The sequence below is a fragment of the Amphiura filiformis genome, chromosome 14, assembly GCF_039555335.1.
Source record: "Amphiura filiformis chromosome 14, Afil_fr2py, whole genome shotgun sequence".
Taxonomy (NCBI): domain Eukaryota; kingdom Metazoa; phylum Echinodermata; class Ophiuroidea; order Amphilepidida; family Amphiuridae; genus Amphiura; species Amphiura filiformis.
Genome location: NC_092641.1, coordinates 8,504,846 through 8,529,076, shown reverse-complemented (window position 1 = coordinate 8,529,076; position 24,231 = coordinate 8,504,846). Strand labels below are relative to the sequence as shown.

The 24,231-nt window shown below is 33.5% G+C and overlaps 1 protein-coding gene across 4 annotated transcripts in view; it reads right to left on the bottom strand.

The window, feature by feature from the left end:
* The window catches only part of LOC140169646 (potassium voltage-gated channel unc-103-like), a 335,180-nt gene that overhangs the window by 33,629 nt on the left and 277,320 nt on the right, over positions 1-24,231 (bottom strand). For all 4 annotated transcript variants that reach the window (XM_072192927.1, XM_072192928.1, XM_072192930.1 and 1 more), the window contains 2 exons: positions 1,909-2,082; positions 809-1,096 (listed from right to left, as the gene is read on the bottom strand). In XM_072192927.1, coding sequence (XP_072049028.1) covers positions 809-1,096; positions 1,909-2,082 — 462 coding nt within the window. The remainder of the gene's footprint in view (positions 1-808; positions 1,097-1,908; positions 2,083-24,231) is intronic.

Sequence of the window (24,231 nt, the reverse complement as noted above, 5' to 3'; positions counted from 1 at the left end):
TATTTGGGGAATAAAATGTTCGGATTATTTATTATATGAAAACATTAAATAGGATAAACATCTAAACATATTCATATAATGCCTAATGGATAACTTAAGCCGTAGTACTGATGTACGAGTATATTTTTGGTCATTCACATTATTAGGTTGCGTACTCCTTAAACAAGTCAGTCCTATTTCACCAACGTTTTAGCTGAAAAAATTGTGATATAAACCAGACCGATGGGCGAGGCGAGTCATTTCTAACAATATCCTTTTTTGATTCGAGTCAAAGAGTAACTGTATTTATCTATATCGATTCATGTCATTTTTGAAAAGTCCGAGTCATTACTCGTTACAAGTCTGGTTACTCTTTCAACATTACTATGCCTTAAACGCTTCCAACATGGCACCTGTTACCAACTGTCAACATTTGACAACCAATTGTCTCAGGCAATGGTCACTACCTGGAAAGCTGGACGGAACAAGATTGTCTTATGTAACTGATTGCCTATCATGTCACCTGTTACTAACTGTCAACATTTGACAATCAATTGCCTCAGGTGAAGGTCACTTTCTGGAAAGTGGACTGAAGAAGAATGTCTGATATAACTGATTACCTATCATGGCACCTGTTACCAACTGTCAACATTTGATAACAAATTGCATCACTTCCCTCTCTGCGTCTTGTTTATTACCCTTGGCTCTCTTCAGTAAAAATATCAGTTTGGAACCCGCGGGTTGGAACCAAAGCTACAAATAAGCACGGATTGTTGAAAACTGTAGGGGAGCATGTAGCACGAATTTCTTATCCCTAGCTCAAACTTACCTCATCTGTTGCAATACCAAAGAGTATCAAATCAAATGGCACTGCAGCTAGGACATCGATAACAAACCAGCCTTTGAGGTAATGCTTGGCAATCCTTGCTGGATCTGACACCACCTCGCCTTTATGTTCATCTACATAGGTCGTACGGAAATTGATAAATATATCAAATACAAACATGATATCGACGAATAAATCGACTACGACTAAAGGACCTGTATAGCTGGATGTAAACCCTTCGCCTGCTCGGGTTTCTGCTTCTTTGTTAAGTTTGGCTCGTCTTTCATCGTCCTATAATGAGGGAAAATGTAAGATACGGAACTTTGTTAAATAACCGTGTCATAAGATTCAGAAAAGGTTAATGGGTCAATGACGATGCTAAATACTGCAGTAGACGTAGTTCTAGTCGAACAACACAAGTCTTGATTGCGCGCGATTCATTGTAATTGTATTCAATTACATCAAATGTAGAGTAGAGTAGAGTAGAGTAGAGTAGAGTAGAGTAGATTAGAGTTGAGTAATGTAGAGTAGAAGCACTTTATTCAAATTATTATACATTTATAATTCTATTACATTAAAATACACAAGAGAACATGTACCCAAGGCGTAACGAACTGAGAGGGTTAGCTCTATAATGATATTGCGATATTTCAAACAATTTATTAATGCGACAAGGAAACAAAAACATGACGTTGCACACAAGGCCTGGCAATACACGACTACATGCGATATACATTATTCATTGACTAAAGAAAATCAGAAATGATCAAATCTAATTACTCAAGACTTACTGTTAATTACTCAAAAAAGCCTACTACCAATAGTTGATGTGTCTAATCGTAAAACATTCTTGAAGGGAATATTGTTCCAAAAAAGAACTGCTTGTACTACCTACTGTGACTGGTCATTTGATACGTCTAAAATTGTACCAAATAAGGAGATTTTATCCTTTATATATTTTGAAACATGGAAATTAAACTTTCATTCCTGGTTAAGTCGAATTAAATTAAATGGCTTAATATTTGCAAAATCGTACTGCCAATAAAATTTCGGAAATGTAGTAGTGATGTATGTTTGTGTGGAATGGAAAGTGCATTATTTACCTTTAGAAGGAAAGCTGCAGCATACGGTGTAAAAATGGCGGTATATACAACTAACAGTAAAACCACCCAATCCCAAACTGCCTTGAACGGTGAATAGTGTAATATAGTAAATTTATGTAGGGTACGGGTTCGAAGCTTTTTGTGGTTGATTTCATCCGAGGTTAACCGAGACACCTGAAAAATATAACAGTACGAAGAATGTTTATTAGAAATGTTATATGTATGAGAAGAAAATTGGAATCCGCACATCATGTACATGAATGTACAGCTTGTGTTAGAATACTTTAAAAAACTGGCATCCATTCAGTTTAAAGTACCGAAAAGAAACACGAATCTACGAGGGGTATCAAAAAGTTTTAGAAATCGCACAGAAGTGAAAGAGCTATATTAATGAAATTTTGTCAGTGCAATCACTGGTCCTTATGTACAATATGGTGCAAAAATGGTCTCATAAGTATGTTTACTTTTTTTACAGGAGCTAGATGTCACTACCTGCCTATGTAACCGCATAACCAGCAAAATGGAGAAAATTGAGGCATGCAGCATGATTAAGTTCCATTTTAAGGGTTACAGTGCCCAGAAAATATGTGATGAAATAAACATTCCTTTTGCAAAAAGCGACAGTGACAATATCACAATCACCATCGAAGATAACTTTCATTTCATCATCGATTTTCTAGGAACTGCAACCCTTCAAAAGCAGGATCTTAATAACGCTGCTTGCCTCAATTTTCTTAATCTTGCAGTTTATGCGCAGTAACTGGGGCAGCGGGTTATTGGCATCTAGTGCCACCTGTAAAAAAAGTAAACATACTTATGAGACCATTTTTGGACCATAATGTACATAAGGACCAGTGATAGCACTGACAAAATTTCATTGATATAGGTGTTTCGCTTCTGTGCGATTTCTAAAACTTTTTGATACCCCCTCGTATATATTATGTTATTGTGGTGCCTAAATATCCATACGTTTTTGTTTTTAGTCAATTAGAATGCGAATCTATAGACTGGAAAAAAGTCTTTCTGGATTTTCATAAATAAGGGGCGGTATTATTTTGTACAGTAAAAACTGTTTTCGCATTTTTCAAAATTATAGGGTCGTTGGATTGAGTCCAAGAATATACTTGTTTTTTACTATAAAGAAAAATTAAGTTTTCAGACATTTTTGGGCTGTTTGACGGCATGTAAAACTGAGTCATTTTAAAGAAAAGTTGAACAATGATGGCGCTATTTATGTAAAACCTTATTTACATCTTTACAAGAGGTAGACACTTGTAATATGTTATTAGAACATCAGCAAACAGACTAACAAATGACAAGGGAATTAACCCTTTATGAATTGTTAGGTATAACTCATATTATTTAGCTAATCTAAATATACAATATATGTAAATAGCAACCTCAATTTGCACACAAATGTACAGTTTATAGAATTAAAATTGCCACAAAAAGCAGGAAAATATAATTTTGTTTTGATATAGAAACAAAAATATATGTTAAATATTGCTACACAATATATTGTGTATAATTATGCAGTTTGTTAGTGTGATAGCTGTTGATATTATTCAGGTCAATAATTGAACATTGTAATAATGTTTGTTAGAAACATTATTCAATGATCACATCAAACAACCGTGCTAGGGGAGGGGTTATGTCCACATTTTGCATGTACACATGTTGTGGCGAATTTATTTTGAAACAACGCCCACTTTCTGGACATTCTCCCACACATAAATCCTGGCTACTGAATGTGAGTCCTCAACAAAAGCTTACAATATATACGTGTACGTATATATATGCACAGCATAAAATGACAAGAGAACATGGTGGATAATATGACAAAAAAGAAACAATCTGTGATACAGGAACGTGATTTTTATTTCAGTCAACTGAACATCGATCGATTTCTGCTACGTTCACATTTTCAAGCAGATGATTATCACATGACTCCTCTCCCGGATATACAATTTTCTGTGAGTGCATTTATCTACCATTCTGATCAGTTGACACAGGAGTATTCCATTTAAATTCCCTACAGCAATGTTTTATTGAAATGAAATTCACATTCGTGTTGGCATTTTAATAGGTGTTAATATCTGCACAAACCACACAAAGTGAGATTGTTCATACTGTACTTGTAATTGAAAAAATTATATCAACAAATATACAATTATTGCATTTCTGTTATTCAATAAAGAATGAAAAGCGAAACGGCGTAATGTTTCGTGTATAAAAAAGTAATATCAAGGCGAATTATAGAGGCATACTAGTTGGGATCATTTAATGCGCCGCGCCGGTTCAAAAGTTGTGTCCTATCATCTAAGGCTCTAGAAAACGGGTTGGACGACTGTCACAATATCAACAATAGGAAGATACAGTGTACATCACGGAAACAAATCCTATATCGAAACATGGCAGTTATCGGAAACCCACATTTAAAAATATGTAAAGAAAATGAGCCTGGAAAAAATAAAGAAAATAATAAGTAATTTGAACTGTATTTGGCATATAAAATCACCATTCTACATTGGATATTCACGTTTTGAAATATTTTGTTTGACAATATTTTGTCAAATAACATTATAATATTAGATTGCTTTTCAGCAAGGTTTCAGAAATGTTTTTGAATATTATATTATTATAGCGTTTCATTCCCTTTAAATATTTAATATAACCAACATTTAAACGTGTTCTGGTAATCTTTTCTAAACTGTCCTTGTTTTCGAAGAAATTGTGTGTTAATTTGGGACAGACTACTCTATGAACTGAACAAGATGCCGACAACTGATTTAAAAATGTATAACAATGTCGGGTCTTGGGAACTGAATTTTGCTAACAGTTTGGGCCTATTACCGTTAAGGTCAGTACCCCGTCACCGGCAGAAGATATCAATTACTTTTTAAACTTTTAATTAACTGCCTTATTTTGGACACAAAAAGCCATGTCTATATCTACATGCTTATGCTCCAAACACATCTATGTAGTAGAAGTAGCAAAAATTTGCATACAATGGGGAACATTTATATAAGCAGGGTCGTGCATTGCGCGAACAACCTTTACCATTTGCGTGATCTAAAATAGATAGTGACATCATTTAATCCACTGCAACGATTAGTTCTGAATGATACTAGTATACATAAGCGACATCGTGTAAGGCAATGGAAATGTCCTTGCTTTAATCAATAAATAAAAAACTGGAATATTTTCCAAAATATTTTAGTTCAAATATGTCCTGTTTAACAATTTCACATGCTTCGTTGTATAAGTATTATATTGTAGCTACATGTACTCAACATTTAGAATGCTTATCTACTGGTTCTAGATGTTACAATACAATATAGCTTTTATTCTATAACTTTTGATAAATGAATTAACACAATCTGCGGGCAAAACACTTGCACAGTAATGAACAATCATAATAGTTGTATACATCACTATACACAAGACTGCAAAAACAAAAGACAACCTGATCTCGAGACATTATAGCCGTAATAGACACGTACAGTGATTCAAGTACTTCAGTGAGTGGCACAACATAACTTGGGATACCCCTAGCTCATATACTACGTGCAATTTCATTAAATATTTAGAGTTACGTGAGCGGACTTATCAACCTGGTATTCGCATCGGGGAAGATAGGTACTGCGAGATGGAATAGAATTGATTTGTACCTCGCTGTAACAGACGAGCGCACTGATATTAAATTTAGATTGGGAAAAATATACAGAGATATTTCACGGCATATAAAATAACAATATTTTATCTTTTTCTCAAATACTGCAAATCATAATGCAATTTGTAAGCGTGGATACATAGTGCCAGTTTCTTTGTTTTGTGATAACGAAAGGAAGCTATTGTTTATACTTAAAGGCCCATTCAGTGATTTGCTCATCCGGACGAAACCATCAAAATTCAGATTTTGGTATATACCTTCGCCATTGTCAAAGATGCGCTAACATAGCCTGCTAGTGGTTCAGCCGAAAGCCGTGTATCTAAAGACAAAATAAGGCATTTATATGAATCTGTAATTTCTATACTGACAGTATAAAAAATTAGCTACATGTATTTAAATGGGGCTTCAACTTCGTCAATACTGCTGTTTTCTTTGTTTTTTGCCAAATTTTTCATTTATTATATATTTTACAAATATTTGACAATTTGAACGACTTATCTTTCACTTTTGAGCAATTCATAAACAATTTGATTTGTTTTTACACTTGCGCTGGGATCACTGACTTGAACTTTAAATTGTAGAGAATTTTGAGAGCGTAAAACGACATAAAGCCTAAAGATTTTACAAAACACAAAATATTATATTAGAAAATAATGAAATGTGTGTCAATATTATCTGTATCTTGTACACAATTATTTTATCCGACTCGGGATATCCCTTTTCTATATACGTGGTAATAATATCAAATATTTATACCAAGCTTGACGCCCCAATAACCCTTTCCGTATGTACACAACCGCTGGCAAATGATGGATTAAATTGTAATAACAGTATTTGGGACACTCTTATGTAATTTGTTTCTTAAAAGCGCAATTGATATTCCTCATTAAGACCTGAAATCAAAACAGATCTAAAAGTTTAATTAGATGTATAAAAGTTTAATTCTTAAGGCATATACTTTTAAGGTTAGAATAAATGCGGAAATATATCTGATGTATGCCAATTTTTACCGCATTCAAGCGTGCTATCCAATGTACACATACGACCTTCTGGTAATCGCGTAACTCGACAGGAACGACAATTAATAGCTTTCACAGGCATTTCTCTTGGCTTTGCAATGAATGCGTTTATTAATTCAAAAACATTTTACGATAGATACGTCGTCTATTTACATATCAACGTATACTATCAAGAAGCCGATGGCATAATTTGATGGGGTTTGAGCAAAGAAGACTACAAAATGCTGAACGTGTAATGTTTTTCTTTTCATTGCTTTATTTTTCATTCTTTTAAAATTTTAATACAATAGGTTCTTTTCCTGTCTCTTATTTCTTTTCATTCCTATGTTGTGTGTAGGCATGCATAATTATAATCTGTAATATAATGCGTGGAAGTGATATGAAGATTGCAAAAAAGAGAGGAAAAAGCATACATACCCCCACACACACACACAAACCCCCACCCACAAAAAAAAAACGCATACTTTTGGGTCGTTTCAAATTTCACTTTCACATTAATAAAACTGCATTGAAAGGAGTACTAATATACAAAGTATCTGGTTTCATGTGGAAATGTTTGAAATAATAGAAGAGACCTGGAAACAGATAACAGAAAACAAATCTCTACATCACAAAACTTATCTCTCTGCAAAAACGACGGTAAATTCAGATAATGCCAGGTACAATTATATAGCAAGATCGCTCAAAAATTCTAACAACTCTTTAGTAAGAGTGTTTGTATATAAGTGTAAATGAATATAGCATAATTGAGAAATAGTTGTTCATATCAGACGAGACTGAATATATTCAGAGAGGAACGCCGAAAGATCGATGGGGAAAAGCCGCTGCTAATTCTTAAAGCTTAACAATGCACACCTACTCAGTTGAAGAGAACCCGACCATACCGACGGTCATATATATCAATTTAGCTCTTTAGTCCACAGGGCAAGGACAAGCCACAGAAACGAGAACAAATAGCGAATGTAGAGTTCAAGACTCTGACGACTATTTTAAGCATTTACAAAGACAGATCTGGTATATATATATATAGTCGAAGCCAAAATTAGCAATTGGTATAGATTGAAACGTAGAATTTAGGTTTTAAGGGCTGAAAATGTAAACAAGTATATTTAGCCCTTAATTTAAGCCCTTCTATATATTCGCTGGAGTACTATATTACTCTATTGCACTCTATAACAAGTAAGTAGGTTTTGATCAGTGCACATTTTCCGTGTATCAAATTTACACTGGTCACTGTAATCACTTAAATTTGAAGTAAACAGTTCCTTAAGGGATGGGGTATGAACGTTTGGACAGTATTTATTGATTTATTGTCGGGATCGGGAATGAGCGTTTTGAGCGTTTCGACAGTATTTTGTGGGACATGAGAGCACATCAGACATATCGAATTGCATTCTGAATACGAAGAATGTCTTTCTGATATCAAATAATTTTCATTTTTTGAAATTCACGATATAATACCAATTTTATGACAAATTATTAAGATTTGATATTTTCCAAATTTTTGATATATAACAGTCCTCGAAGTAAATTATATAAATCTAATGATATATTCTTAAAGTGTATGTAGCAGGGAGGAAAAGCCGACGGTCAATTGAAAATTTTGACTTTTCATATTGAAGATATGGATTTTTTTCCCAAAAAGACCTAATTTTTTTTTGTGTTTTGGGAAAAAAATCCATATCTTCAATACGAAAGGTCAAAATTTTCAATTGATCGTCGGCTTTTCATCCCATCTACATACACTTTAAGTATAAATCATCAGATTTATAAAGTTTACTTCAAGTACTGTTAAATATCAAAAATATCAATTTTTAATGATTTGCCATAAAATGTGTATTAAATTGCAAATTTCAAAAAATCAAAATTATTTGATATCAGAATGACATTCTTCGTATTCAGAATGCAATTCGATATGTCTGATGTGCTCTGATGTCCCAAAATAAATACTGTCCAAACGTTCATACCCCAGCCCTTAAGGGATGGGGTATTTATTGATTTATTGTCGGGATCGTTTTGAGCGTTTCCACAGTATTTTTTGTGGGACATGAGAGCACATCAGACATGTCGAATTGCATTCTGAATACGAAGAATGTCTTTCTGATATCAAATAATTTTCATTTTTTGAAATTCACGATATAGTACAAATTTTATGACAAATTATTAAGATTTGATATTTTCCAAATTTTTTGATATATAACAGTCCTCGAAGTAAATTTTATAAATCTAATGATATATTCAAAAGTGTATGCAGCTGGGAGGAAAAGCCGACGATCAATTGAAAATGTTGCCCTTTCATGTTGAAAATATGGATTTTTTCCCCCAAAAGACCCAATTTTTTTTGTGTGTTTGGGAAAAAAATCCATATCTTCGATACGAAAGGTCAAAATTTTCAATTGATCGTCGGCTTTTCATCTCACCTACATACACTTTAAGTATAAATCATCAGATTTATACAGTTTACTTCGAGTACTGTTAAATATCAAAAATATCAATTTTTAATCATTTGTCACAGAATTATTTGATATGAGAAGGACATTCTTCGTATTCAGAATGCATTCGATATGTCTAATGAGCTCTAATGTTCACAAAAAATACTTTCGAAACGCTCAAAACGCTCATTCCCGATCCCCTAAGGAGAGTTGGAGGGGAAATTGACCTAATGGTATCTAGACTGAAATATTGCGATTAAGATGCTACTCAAATTGCTATTTCTAGAAAAAGAGTTTTAAAGTTTGAACCCCTTTTTCTTTTAGAATCAAATAAATTAATAAACACAATTAAAAATCGTATTATTTGTAAAAAATTGTTAATTTGGTTGAGTAATTTTGAAATACAAGTAACAAGAAGATCACAAGGCCTGACACATGGAGGTCATTTCTGTCCGTCTATGATATTTTTTTCTGGGGGAATACCAAAAACATTCATTTTGGTATATCCTTAGCCTGAGCTCAAAAACTACAAGATCTTATAAGATCTTACAAGAAAATATGACACGAATAATGGCTTCATTGTCTAAATAAAAAGATCAAAGTATTAATATTAATATATACACTACAGTTTTATAGTTAAGTGACCAAAATTAGCCAAAAATTGACTCGTTCTACCGGACCCGTCTTAAAGGTATATTCATGCCACTTCTGTCGTCCGTTTTTATTTCAACTCATAAAGTAAGGTTAATCAATTGGTAATGCATTTGTAAATGATGTCAATATATATTTTTCTAAAACCTCAAGGCTATACCAAAATGGTATAATTAGTGGGCTATTATTTTCATGAGTTTACAATAAAAATGTAATATTGATGGGATAGTTAACATCTATATGTAATTTGAAATTTTGCTTGATTATTAGTGATGAACGCTTATTTTGAAATCAGGATTTACAATTGAAGATGATTTTATTTAAACAAGATGTCATGGTCATTTGTAACCTAATGTGTAGTGTAAAAAAGACACGAGAGATAAAAGGACAATATATTTGTCCGGTTTACTCGGAAATACCTAGACGGATAATAGCAATGACCTTAACCAATCCAAGGTGTTTATAATTCCTATTATATTATACATCTTTGTTTACATGTGTTTATCGTGTATCAATGAGTTTGTGGTTTTGGAATTGACAGAAATGTGTAGATGAAAATGACCTCCAAAAGTACATATAGAGATTAATTTATTCATAGTTTTCTTTGTTTTTCATAGTAGTATAATTATTTTGATTTTGATGGTTCCAAAAAAGCTTAGCCCCTGTTCAGAAGTTTGTCATATATATCTAGAAAAATAATGAACACACAATCATTTCGCTCGTGCTAATATGAGTGTATGGGTGATAAAAGTGTGGAAAAAGATGAACCTGTTACCAGCAGGAGGTATATATTAATAACCATCTATTCAATGTGGTTGCAAAAAGTATAAAACTACTTTAATAATGTACTGTCGATATGGATTTTTTACGTAACTTTACATGCATGGAAATGTTATGCAATAATATACTCCTAAATTAGATTACGCATCCATATTTATATAGATTACGCATCCATATTTATATATATATCTTGCATTCGATTGCATAATATTTTTTTCTCAAAAAACAAGATTTATGGAAACCAAGTTTGCAGATTCTTAAACAGATATAATCCCTAGGTAGCGACAATTTTGGCGAGGGTCTCGTTACGTAAAGCAACTCAATCTGACTCAATCACAATAGTTTCCTGCCAAGTCAGAGTGCAGTATATGTTATGGTATTTACTTGTAGATATAGCATTTTGAATTGAAGACCTGAGCGCAAGAAGACCGTAAGTCCACTGGGCCCCCTCAACATGTATACACTAAAGTTACGTATAGTTTCTTAGGGTTTTATAATGTTTAATACATGTTCCAGGGTTAAAATATCATGAAAGGTTGTGAAAGATTTGTTTTGGGCCCTGAACATGTATAAAACATTACCAAACTATACGAAACTATAATGCAACTTGAGTGTGTTCATGTTGAGGGGCCAAGTGGACTTACGGTCTTCTTGTGCTCAGGTCTTCAATATTTGAGATCAGACATATTCAACAGCAAAAGTCTCCCAGGTAGAGATGTAGTATCTGTTTTATAATCTCTCCACACGCACTGCGTTGTAGCTTGGAAGCACAGAGTGTACCTCATGAGTGGAAAGTAATTGTTTTCCTTCAGGTGAAAACTATCTATTTATAATCTGATAATCGGCCAACTACCTTCATGTTTATACTTTGAGTTTTCTATTTCTCCTCTAAGGGGTGCGCACAATTACCGGCTTGTTGTTGTTTTCAGCTTTCAGGTATAAAACAATCTAATGGCGTGCTTAGTTTGCTGTTTTTTAATCGTTCACAACCTTTCAAAACAGAGTAAACACATTTCTTTTAGATTGCTAGTTTAAGGTGTCGAATACCTGTGATCGTATGATACATTATCAGAATGTGTCAGTATCATTTTATGTAATTAAAGCGATTGGTAATCGTTAGAGCACGGAAAAGCCAACACAACCTGATTTGCAATTATTATCGTACAAAAATTCATTAAATCGTGACAAGCAACTGGCAAATAACAAGGTTCACTAGTTCTGTAGAATCTGGTTAAAATGTATGTTGTTTATATTAATACCCATATTTTACAAAATTAACGTTTGTGGTAAATTTATATTAAAAGGTTTTTAAAAAACACACGAAATAAAGCAAATCTGTATCAGAATTGTGCCACCGTAATTGACTAATCAGGAATTTAACCCATAAATTGTGTCGTTATTTCAAACGGTTGCTTTTCTGAAAGTAAAGTTTTCCTTCTTTAACAATGAGAGCCTATAATTTCTTTGAGCCATAAGGCCACCAAAATGTTCACGTTATTAATGTTGCCCCAGTTTTTCATCATAGAGCGCACCATGGAAATCCTTGTCGATATCCCCTGCAGCAATTTATCTTATAACGAAATGAACATTTCTTGCAGATGCTTGCAAGATTTTTGTTTCTCTCTTTCTCTATCTGTATCTAGTGTATCCATTCAAGTGTTGTATAATGAAGTAATGGGAAACTGGAATAGCGTTTGATTGAGAGCATCGTGGTATGCACATTGGGATGTTCCAGTGAAAGCTTTTATCGTTGTTTGCTAGGTTTGAAGGTTGAACTTTTAGGAATAGCGATAATAATCATATGTATTCTTTTACATTTTATATTGTATTCATTACAAAATTTGTTAACTTTAATGACTAGAATATTCATATTATCATTTGCATCAAGATCATCATCATTATTACTAAAACATATTTTTAGTAAATGTGTCCACGGGTCATTCCATATCACTGATAATTCTTAAAGCTTAACAACTACACCTACTCAATTGAAGAAAACCGTACCGACGGTCATGTGTATCAATTTAGCTCTTTAGTCCACAGGGCAAAGGCAAGACACAGAAACGAGAACAAATAGTGAATTTAGAATTGCAGACTCTGGTGACTATTTTAAGCATTTACAACGGCATTCTGCCACTCTGGTATATATAGTCGAAGCTAAAATTAGCAATTGGTCTAGCTTGAAACGTAGGATTTAGAGTTATAGGAATTACAATTTCAGCTCCTCTATTTTACCAAAGAGGATTATATCACTCTTTGGCCGTTTCAATAGCTGAGTAGGTTGTACTCAGTGTAAATGCTTTCTTGGTATCAAATTAACTATAGCCAGTTGACTTTGGTAATCACTTAAATTTGTAGTAAACTATAAACGCAAAGGTATATTCATGCCACCTCTGTAGTTGTTGTTTATACGAGATATAACGATCGGTCAATTGGTATAATGCATTTGTAAATGAAGTAGATATATATTTACCAAAAACCTCCAGGCTATATACAAATTAGTGGGTTAATTAATTTCATGATTTTGCGAGAAATATGTAATATTGTTGCATAGTTGTAATTTTCCTTGATTAACTGGTTATTTTGAGATTGAAAAAAGACAGGTTCATTATATTAATGCGTTTGTAAATGATGTCAATATTTATTTACCTAACACCTCAAGGTTACCGTAAAACCTTGTCTACAAGCATATAGAGTGCTTTTGATGAAAGCGTAATTAACCCAGACGCCATCCATCGACAAAATTATAATATTGTGGAGTTAAGGTAAATTAATTACCGATACAAACACATACAAACAATAACCATTGTAAGACCAACAATATTGTATTGGCATATTTACGGATGTCTCGTTTTAATTTAGCTTTCATCAAAAACACACTATATGCCTGTAGACGAGGTTTTACGGTATTCCAAAATGCAAGTAGTGGGCTAATTATTTTCACGAGTTTAACATGGGTGCATAGTTAACATCTACATGTAATTTGTAATTTTGCTTGATTATGATTGATGTACACTTGAAAACAGCCATTACAATTGAATTGACTTTTAAATAATTACTTAAACAAGATGTCACGGTCATTTCTCACAGACATCTAATGCATAGTATCAAAACAACACGAGAGATAAAATGACAAATTATCCGTTTTACTCGGATAATAGCATCGACCTTAACCACTAACCAATCCAAGATAATTATAATTGGTATTGTATTGTGTACACCTTTTTAACACGTGTTTAGTGTGTTTGGGTTGTGGTTTTTGAATTGACAGAAACGCGTGGTTGAAAATAACCACCAAAAGTGCATAGATAAATTCATTCATATTTACTCAATATGATTTATAGTAATATATTTGTAATCCCGCTATATCTGTAAACAATTAATGTTTGTTTGTTAACAATATAGTTTACTCTGTAATCTAAAGGGAAATTCAAATATGGAATACCTTTTTAAGGCCACCGCACTTACCCTAACTCTAAACCTAACCTCCAACCCTATACACAATAACACTTACTCTTACACCAACACATAAGGTACGTAGGCTTTACATTTCTGCAGTTTAATGTTCGTTTTTTTAATGGTGTATGTATTAATTTTCTTATTTTTCTTTAAAATGCTAGTCATTTGGAAACAAAATATCATTCATATCGGCAATGAGCATGCATTCTAATAAACCTTTAACAGCTTTATTTTCACATGTTTTCTTCACATTATCTGACGAATCTGCATTTATCAGCAATAGAGCATCTCTAACTTTGGCGCCTCATTTTATCCCAATCTGTAAGCATAAAATGTAAAAGGTTATCATGCTTTCACATTTCTGTGTTGAAGAACACCTGCGCCCTATGGCTTAATACCAATGTCAGAATATCCATGCTGCGATGTCGTATTATATAAGCAACTGGTTTTACACTTTAGGGCGTATAGTAATGGTGTTGAGTTTTCGAAGGTTTGTAGGTGTGCTGTATTATTATCATTACATCCTAGGACCAAATTCTGGGGAAAACCGAAATACGGTATTGAAACAAAAACAAACCACAAACACAGATAAACAAATACACACAAACAAACAAAACGTGTTTGACAACATAGGCTGTAAGGCTGTTATATTTATTTCGTCAGAGCGGTTTGAGAACTTTTAACTTTTCTTACAATTATATTATGTGAGTATTGGCTTTTATTTTTGCGTTCATCATGTGTATCTTGCCTTATGTTGAATTGATGTGTCACAAAGCCTGGTTCCTGGACCGAAATTTGTCATGGAAATCCAGAGTATGCAATCATTTAAACTTTCACTCATGTCAATGTATATGAGTGTATCGTGTTAAAAGTGCAGAAAAGGATGAGCCTGTTACACTATTAGCAGTTAAGTTAATTTAGGGATTCATTCAGGTTTCACCGTTGTTCGTCACCGTTTAAAAACGATACGACAGCTTTAGCTGCCCGAGCGAAGTAAACCACGCAGACGCGCCGGACGCGAGTTTTTAAACGGTGATGAACAACGGTGAAACATGATTGAATCACTTTCAACAACGAAAAGAAGCTAAAGATCGTATAATTCATTCAAATTCATAAGGAATATCACTTATTCATTGCCACTCAGCCTTCCAAAACTTCGATGATTTCTCAGTTGATATCAGCAATAAACTACAAAATAAAACTGCAATGTTTAGCCGCTACCTGAAAAATACTGAATTCAACTTGAAAAGCTTTCATACGCACACAGGTTCAAGGCATGACGAATTTTACGCGCTCTCACGTTACGCGTAGTCTCGCCCGCGTTCGCGTATACGCTACATTTAAAGTGTGGCTTCATCACGGATTAACAACGGTTGGCTCCTGTACACAGGTATAGGAGGAGTTGTTGAAAAGCATGTATTCAAGTTGCAAAATATTGCTTTGATAATGTAGTTTTATATATATATGTTTTAATAATATACATGGGAATGACGTTATCATGGTTATGCAATATTGAACCCCTACAGAGCACAAATATCCCTATTTATCCATTATTTATCCATTCTGCTTTCAAATGTAATTTTTGCTCATCTAAATACAAGATATTTGGAAACTAAGCTCGCAGATTCTTAAACAGATATAGCCTACTGTACTCATCAATATTATTCCCAGGTAGCGATACGATAAATTTGGCTAGGGTCTCGTTATGTAAAGCAACATATCAACAGGATATGCCCTCCAAATACAAACGCAGTATACGGTTTGCTTATTACTAGCAGGTACGGCCCTTCCTTTTGATAACCGTCTGAATCAAAATATTTGATTCTCAAATCAAAGTGCAGTATATGGTCTGGTATTTACTTGGATATGACATTTTTTAGTAGACATATTAAACACAGCCTGTCTCCCAAGTAGAGATGCAGTATCTGTTTTATAATCGCTCCACACATACTGCGTTGTAACTTGGAAGCACAGAGTGTACCTCATGAGTGGAAACTAATTGCATTCCTTCAGGTGAAAACTATCTATTTATAATCTGATAATCGGGCAACTACCTTCATGTTTATACTTTGAGTTTTCTATTTCTCCTCTAAGGGGTGCGCACAATTACCGGCTTGTTGTTGTTTTCAGCTTTCAGGTATAAAACAATATGATGGCGTGCTTAGTATGCTGTTTTTTAATCGTTCACAACCTTTCAAAACAGAGTAAACACATTGCGTAAAGATTGTTAATTCAAGGTGTTGAATGCTTGTTATCGTATGATACGTACATTATCATAATGTATCAGAAGCATTTTATATCATTAAAGCGTTTGGTAGTCCTAATAGCAAGAAAATGCCGACGTGACAAAAAATGACAAAAACAAATTTTCACAAGCTATTACATTAGGATCTGGTTATAAATTCTGATGTTTGTCGTTATGGACACATTTATTAGAATTAACTTTTGCAGTGACTTTGTAATAAATATAAGATATGTAAACACGTATATAGCTAATTATGTCACCATAATTGACTAATTAGGATGTACTGTTTAAGCCATAAATTGTGTCGTTATTTGAAACGTTTGTTTTTATAACAGTAAGGTTTCCTTCTTTCACAATGAGAGCCTATAATTTCTTTGAGCCATAAGGCCACCAAAATGTTCACGTTATTAATGTTGCCCCAGTTTTTCATCATAGAGCGCACCATAGAAATCCTTGTCGATATCCCCCGCAGCAATTTATCTTATAACGAAATGAACATTTCTTGCAGATGCTTGCAAGATTTTTGTTTCTCTCTTTCTCTATCTGTATCTAGTGTATCCATTCAAGTGTTGTATAATGAAGTAATGGGAAACTGGAATAGCGTTTGATTGAGAGCATCGTGGTATGCACATTGGGATGTTCCAGTTAAAGCAGTATATCATTTATATGTGCTAGGTTTGAAAGATGAACTGTTGTTGATGGTACTGTTGCATTATTTTTAGCAAACAAGTTTTATGAATAATACCACAATATTAAATTTTGGGCCATAATCATTATAACGAGTGTTAAATTGAACGATAATACTACTTATCTTTTAAAGTCAAAAGTGTTTTAATTACATTTAAAAGACATTTTAATTATCACTGGGCTCGGTGCAAAATGTTTCTTTTGCATAACAATTTATTTTACAACGTACATTCCTACTGATCGCGCCCACGTACTTGATAATAAGCTCCTATGGAGGGGTCGAATGTGTTGGACAACCCGAGTATGATGTTTAGACGTGAACTATTTTACCACTTCTATTGTTAAATTCCGAATGTGATTGACAGTCCCTATTGTGAACCAGGATTTGATTGCTAGCCCTATACGCCGTAGAAGTGACGTCATAATCGGATTAACTACCATAGCAATAGATGAATACAATTTTTGAATATACCGCGCTGCACTGCAACAGGTTGCACTCATCACCTGTCTTCAATCATATAATAGATTGAATACAATACCGCTCTTTTCAAAGAGACTAATCTTACAGGTGCAAGTGATTAGCATTTCTTTGACATCTATGGTTCAATGCATCGGTACCGCATGAACGTTGTAGTTCGGGGCGATATAGCCAAAATTGTATCCGATTAACTACGTCACTTCTACGGCGTATTGTGGTGTACATGAAAACAAGCCCTTTGTTATTTTAACGACGTTTACAACATTTGAACCAGGCCAGTTGACATCCTCGTAAGGAAAATATCGTTTGTATCTGGATTCTAGCTTTTCAATAAAGAAATGTCCGGGTTTCCAAGTATGCTTCTAATAAAATTAGCATTTCACTTGCCAATGTGACTGGAAAAATGCTTGAAAATGCAATTCTCAATGAATGAAAAAAAAAAAACACGGAATTTTCCAAAATGAGCTCTCAAATTGAGTACTTTTAAGGTCTGAATTTCAAATAGCCCAATAGTAAGTACAACAAGCTACATTATATCACAAAATTAAAACAACAAATGTTTTGCAAGTTGGGTTTTGAAAATATTGCGCGTGGTCTGCCTCAGACACTGCTGTATTATTTTTGCCTTGTGTATACATGTGACATCACATCCGAGAGAACGCTCATGTGGAAAGCAATGCTTCATCATTTATTATGAGTCACAGAATAACACAAATAACAAGTTTACAGTATAATTATAACATCGTTAGATAAATACATCGAGAAGAGAGTCAGACTATTTAGTGAAGCACGATTTGTCCCGTTACATTCGTCCTACTTTTAGATTCGGTATTATTTTGACTAGAAACCAAAGAGTAATTATGTGTGTCAAACCTAATTTAATAAAAATTTGATTTTGTTTGCTTTAAGATCTGCCTTTACCGAATTGTGATATTGACTTTGCATTTCAGATTTTTTCCTCAAAAATATCTCTAGAAATATTGGACTTTAGAAGTATCGACGTGAAAAGTTAGATCCCTTGCGGTATCGCTCCTGAGTGATTCGCGTGCCTTGGAACTGTCAATTACATTACCGAGGAACGTCAATTGGAAACCACCCAAAGGCACCACAAGATTTTAAAATATAAAAAAAGAGTTGCGTTTAGGTGTCCCGTTGGGCATGGAAAATTAGAACAAGCCCTCCTTAAGTAATCATCAAACTTGATAAATGTTGAAGATTTTTTTGAGTACAATTCCATCTCTGTTCAGAAATTTGCTTCTTTCATCTGAGAACAATTATTAAATTAACAATAGAAATGTGCATCTGCTCCGTTCCCTTAATGTTAAAGTTCAGCTGTTTTTATTTGTGATATTTACTTTAGATGCTTGCTCTTACACCTTTTACAAAGTTTTTATTTGTAAGATTTGCAAATAAAAGTGCAAAATGCTTTAAACATTGATTCATATATTTTTAACGTATTATCATTAACTTAACTGCTTTTTAAAACATTTCACCCAAGTTAAACATTAAAACTTCACCCAATTACCTATATTTGGGGCATTCGTAAACACCAATCGTGAGAAAAACAATGTCAAAAACCGAAATTAAAACTCTGAAATATTAAATTTAGTGTTTATAGAAATCTACGTTAAGTATGTCAAAATATGATGCACAATAATACTTTTTTATATTAAATCATTCAATTGTAGGTTACTGCGATCTAACGCTGACATCTGGAGTAGGTTTGTACACTGCTTTGTTGAATCCCTCGTGCACTTGGAAGTTAGCACTGAGTATTATTCCTACGTGCAAAGATTAATTCCGGAGGCAAATCTTCCATCTCGAGTAAAAATGGAGTATCTATAACCATGTTACAATATCATAAACTGCCTTATTACGTGGAAGACAGGTGATTTTGAATCAATCTGCTCTTTTTAAAGTATCAATGCAATATCTACGAGTAAATAGCATTGCATATACTGTATTTCGAATGCTCAGTGCCAGAAGTGGGTAAGTGCAATAGCTGCCATGTATAGTTACCCTGTGTATATGTATACAATGTACTGTGTGTAAATTGCCAATTGTTCACAGGACAGCTATTGCACTTACCCGTTTCAGGCACTGAGCAGTCGGGAAACAATATGTCAGTCTGCTCCTAATGTAAAAACAGTATCTGCTGCTGAATTTATATTAAGATACCACAGTTTGACTTGGGAATGCAAAACATAGCTCTCAGGGTTGGGCCTACTTTTGTTATGACAGATGCTACCGTGTACCTGCAGTGATCTCTAATGTTTTTTGAATTGGCACGTGAATGATAGATGATAAATTTAAGTTGTCATTTTTGTTACTGTCATTTTGCCCTAATTGATTTCAAAGAGATTGCGAAACGAAGCGTAATGATTATGGGTTACAGCTCTCTATGGAGATGTATAGGAACAGTGCGACACTGAGGAGCACAGGATCACTGTTTATTAGCTCAAAATATGCATCTTCTGTTTTGGGGGCAAATATATATTTTTTCTTAATCGTTATCTCTGGATTGGCATCATTTTCAGAAAAAAATATTGAAATAAAAATAACACATACATCGTTTGCGCTTGATATTTGTTTCATCCGTTTAAAACCAGATCTGATGATTTCCGGAAAACATGAAAGCAACAAATTATATCATTTAACAGTTGTCAGTCACACTGGAATGAAGTATTTTTTCTAACTGCATTTTGTATTCTTACATAGTATTATTCCTTATTTTATTATATATATTTAAGTGGGTACTACACCCCTGTGGTAAATTTGTGACTATTTTTGCATTTTTCTCAAATAATAATAACACACTGGTAATAAAAGTTATGTATATTATTGGGGTAAGAAATCCAATTACTACACTGAAATTTCAGTGACTCAAGACAAGCGGTTCAGTATATATGATAGGAAACGAGGTACATCCTAGCGGTACCTTATTTCTTATCATAAATAACAAACCGCTTGTCTTGGGTCACTGAAATTCCAGTGTTGTAATTGTATTCCTTGCCCCTATAATATACATAACTTTTGTTACCACTGTTTTATTAGTTTGTGAGAAAAATGCAAAAATAGACATAAATTTATTGAGGGGTGTAGTACCCCCTTAAAGGAGTAATTACTATAGGTCGATATGGAGTGATATTTGAGTTAGCTTTGGTCTTGCTACATTAGTGGAACCAATGATTTTTGGCATCCGTATACCTCAAAAGATAAAACTAGAATTGGTTCCATTTTTCTATGCCCCCTGTCTAATGTCCCACAATAAATACTGTCCAAACGTTCATACTTTTATTGGACTTTGGCTGCATTAACTCTGAAAGGGGACAGGACAATTCAAATTGCACCAAAATTGTAAATTTAGTATGTGTTTGACATTTGTTATGTTAAGGGGAGTAATTTAACGCCAGTTTGATGAAATCGGACCATTTTTAAATTTTGACCTTTTGTGTATGAAAATTTTGACATTCGACCTATTCGACCTCATAACTCCTGAACTAAGTACTGTAGAAACATATGACAATGGACTTTTTTACTCCTTGTGATGAGAGGAACAATTAGAGATACATTACAACATGGTGGGACTGATTCGAGCCCTCTTGGGAACCACAGGGGGTATAGAAAAAAAATTAAATAAATTAAACTTTTATCCTTTCAGGTTTAAAGATGCCAAAAAACAATGGTTCCACTAATGTAGCAAAAGAAAATCCCAAACCTATAGCGCACTGTACTAAATTCGTGATCCTAGCATCCTGTGCAATTATTTTCAGTAGATATCCACACACACAAAAAAAGATTTTGCATTTGTGAGTTATGCATGATTGTGTGTATTACACTGCTCTATAGACAATGTGTTGTAATTTCGTTCTGGTGTACCAGAACGTAGTTCAAACTTGACGATATTTTTGCTAAACGAATTAATCTGCAAGATTTTTTGGTATATAAACATTATGTAGCCAGAGTTTTCCAGTGGTAGAAAAGTCTCTCTTTTTTGAGAAAAGTGGAAGGATAATGCCGTTGATCACTAAATGCCGCTTTAAAACAAGAGTACTTTTGCCAGACATACAATTTGTGTTTGTTACATTTAAATAAGTAAGTATATTCATAGTAAAAGACTCATGAAGTATCAACAACTTTCCAAAATGCCTATTTCTTGTACTTTATCGTGGAAGCAAAATTACATAATTCAAAACTGTTTATAGCTACTCGAAAGGTCAACTGTATTCGAAGCGTAAGAAAAAGCAAATTTCCTTGTAACTTATTTCAGTGGAAAATCCAGCATGGTGTTTATAACACTAACTATACAAAAACATCGGATATTGCATGGATTTATAGTCTATGAATATAAAGCAAAAGTTGGGAACGGTGGATTTACTTTAATCAAAAATATGTATAATAAGTAACAAAATAGAGGAAATCTGAATTCGTTTTCTGTCGATGGTGATAAGATAGAAAAACAGATGAGGTGTGACAACTGTCATTTTACCTTTTAGCTACCCATGTATAAATCAATATTAACAGGGGAAATCGTTACTTTCGCATTTAGATAAAACTGCAATATTCTTTCTGGCATTTTATGAAGGGTCCCGATAGCGTTTTACCCGCAGCTAAGTGCTAGGGTTGTTTTTATATTATGAAAGATGGGCTGTCTTTTAGTGTCAGAACATTTAATGAGTTAAATTGGGCATAGGTAGTATAAATGTTCAGTGAACTTAAAGCTGTTACGGCTTTGAATAGTTATACACGTTTGATGGTTAAAGTGATATTCTAATAATTATCTAAGTCAAACACTTAATGTTACAAAATGTCACAACTAATTTGTAGTTTCTTTAAAATCATTTAACATTATAAACCCCTTTCAGTATGCGTTTTAAAGATTTGTATGATGCTAACGATGAAGAGAAAGAGTACACGTTGTATTCTATATCAAAAATGTCAAAAAGTCTCACGAGTGTAGATGCCTAAGGTATTGTTTGGTCTATTGAAATTGAAAAAATAAATCAGATATTAAACCTTTCACATGTATTATCTTTACACACATTTTTGTGAGAACAATTCAGTTTTAGATAATTCTTAACTTACTATAAAACATTCCTTGCTTCACGTCACTGACCTCGACGTACGTAGCCACGAGGTAGTTGCTATAGAAAATGATTTTATAGATGATGTATTTATTTTTAAAATTAAGATCAATTTTGCTGCGGTAGTCGGATACATAAACTGATACGAAATTGCTAAAAGGTTAAGCATAATTTTATATTGTTCATGTTCACTAATTATTTAACTATGCCACCAACATCCTTTTCGTCACACATTTTCCTATGGTTAAAATATTACAGTGAAATATTCTTATTAATTATACCTTCCGAGAACATTTTCATCACTCTATTCTTTTGCTTGAAATGTTACATGGAGTATGTGCTGTAATTAAGTTCAGTCGATACATCGATTATACGACAAGATTTAACAAAATGAGCCACTTGTCGCTAATATTGATTTTGAGACATATGGCCAAAAAGTGTTAAATTTCACTTGTAATTTATTTGATTTCTGCAAAATGCTTATATTTCATGTCTAAATAACTTTAAGTCTAATTCCAATTGAAATTGTTGTAAATTTCCCTGCTAAATAGGACAAAAACTTAACAGAATGCACAAAAGTTCATTTTTGCGACTTATTTCTCATTTTGATTCGATCGAGTCATATAGAAGTCTAGACCACCTTTAGTACGGTTCAATGAATCTTTGGCTCATTTCCTTTCTTCTTATTAATCATTTACAGGTTATAATGATCGTCAAGCTCAAGTTCTTTTTCAATCTATATCACTGATGAACTCTGCATGTTCTGACTTGTTTTGTGGTAGAATATCACTGACAAAGATATGGTATATAACGCAAAATAATTCATTTAGAGCAGTATTTAATTTGCTGATTAAAAAAACGTATACAAGTTGGGATTATTAAATTAAATCTAGTTCAATTGGTTCCAAACGTACACAGCAATAGTAGAATCAAGCTTGACCATCTCAGTCCAGGTGAGTTTCAAAATATCCCTAGCGTAACCTATAGTACAGGGCGCTATGAGCTTGGGAATTTATCTTCATTTTTGTTGCATGCTTAAACCTGTAATGATAAGAATTTAATTGTTTATATTTGTTCTATAACCCCTGTGGTTCTCACGAGGGGTCGAAGGTCACAGTGGGGGAAAACTTAAAAATAGTCCCATCATGATGTAATGTATTTCAAATTGTTCCTCTCATTACAGGGAAGAAAAAAGCCAATTGTCATATTTTTCTACGGTGCTTAGTTCAGGAATTATAAGGTCGAATAGGTCAAAAATAAAAAATGTCATACACAAAAGTCAAAATTAAAAATTGTCGGATTTCATCGAAGCTGGTCTCATAGTACTCCTCTTAACATAAGAAATTTCAAACATATACTTAATTCACAATTTAAGTGCATTTTTGTATTGTCACATATGGAAAGGTTTCTATATAAAAACGATTCTCTTATAAACCATCTATGCACAGTTTCCACCTCGGTACACCTGAGCACAAACAAGCAGTGAATTGTCTCAACACAGGTCAACAGATAACGCAATTCAAGGCGAGGCGAATGTAGTAAATATGTTGAAAATTACCTGTCCAAGCACATTTTTTGGCCAAAGTGTAAGTTTTAAAAGTCAAAACCTCATGTCTTCCTTACAATTATTTTTTCAAATTTTATGTCATTAAATTGTCCACATACTAGTGTCATTATAATGAGCAATGGCAAACTTTCTTTAAATTGCAAATCTTGTGCAAAAAGTTACCATTTTTCGCCTGTTTTGTCACACGGTTGTAAATTCAATGAACGATGACTTTGCTAAAGAGCGCTTACAAATTGACATGTGTCCCC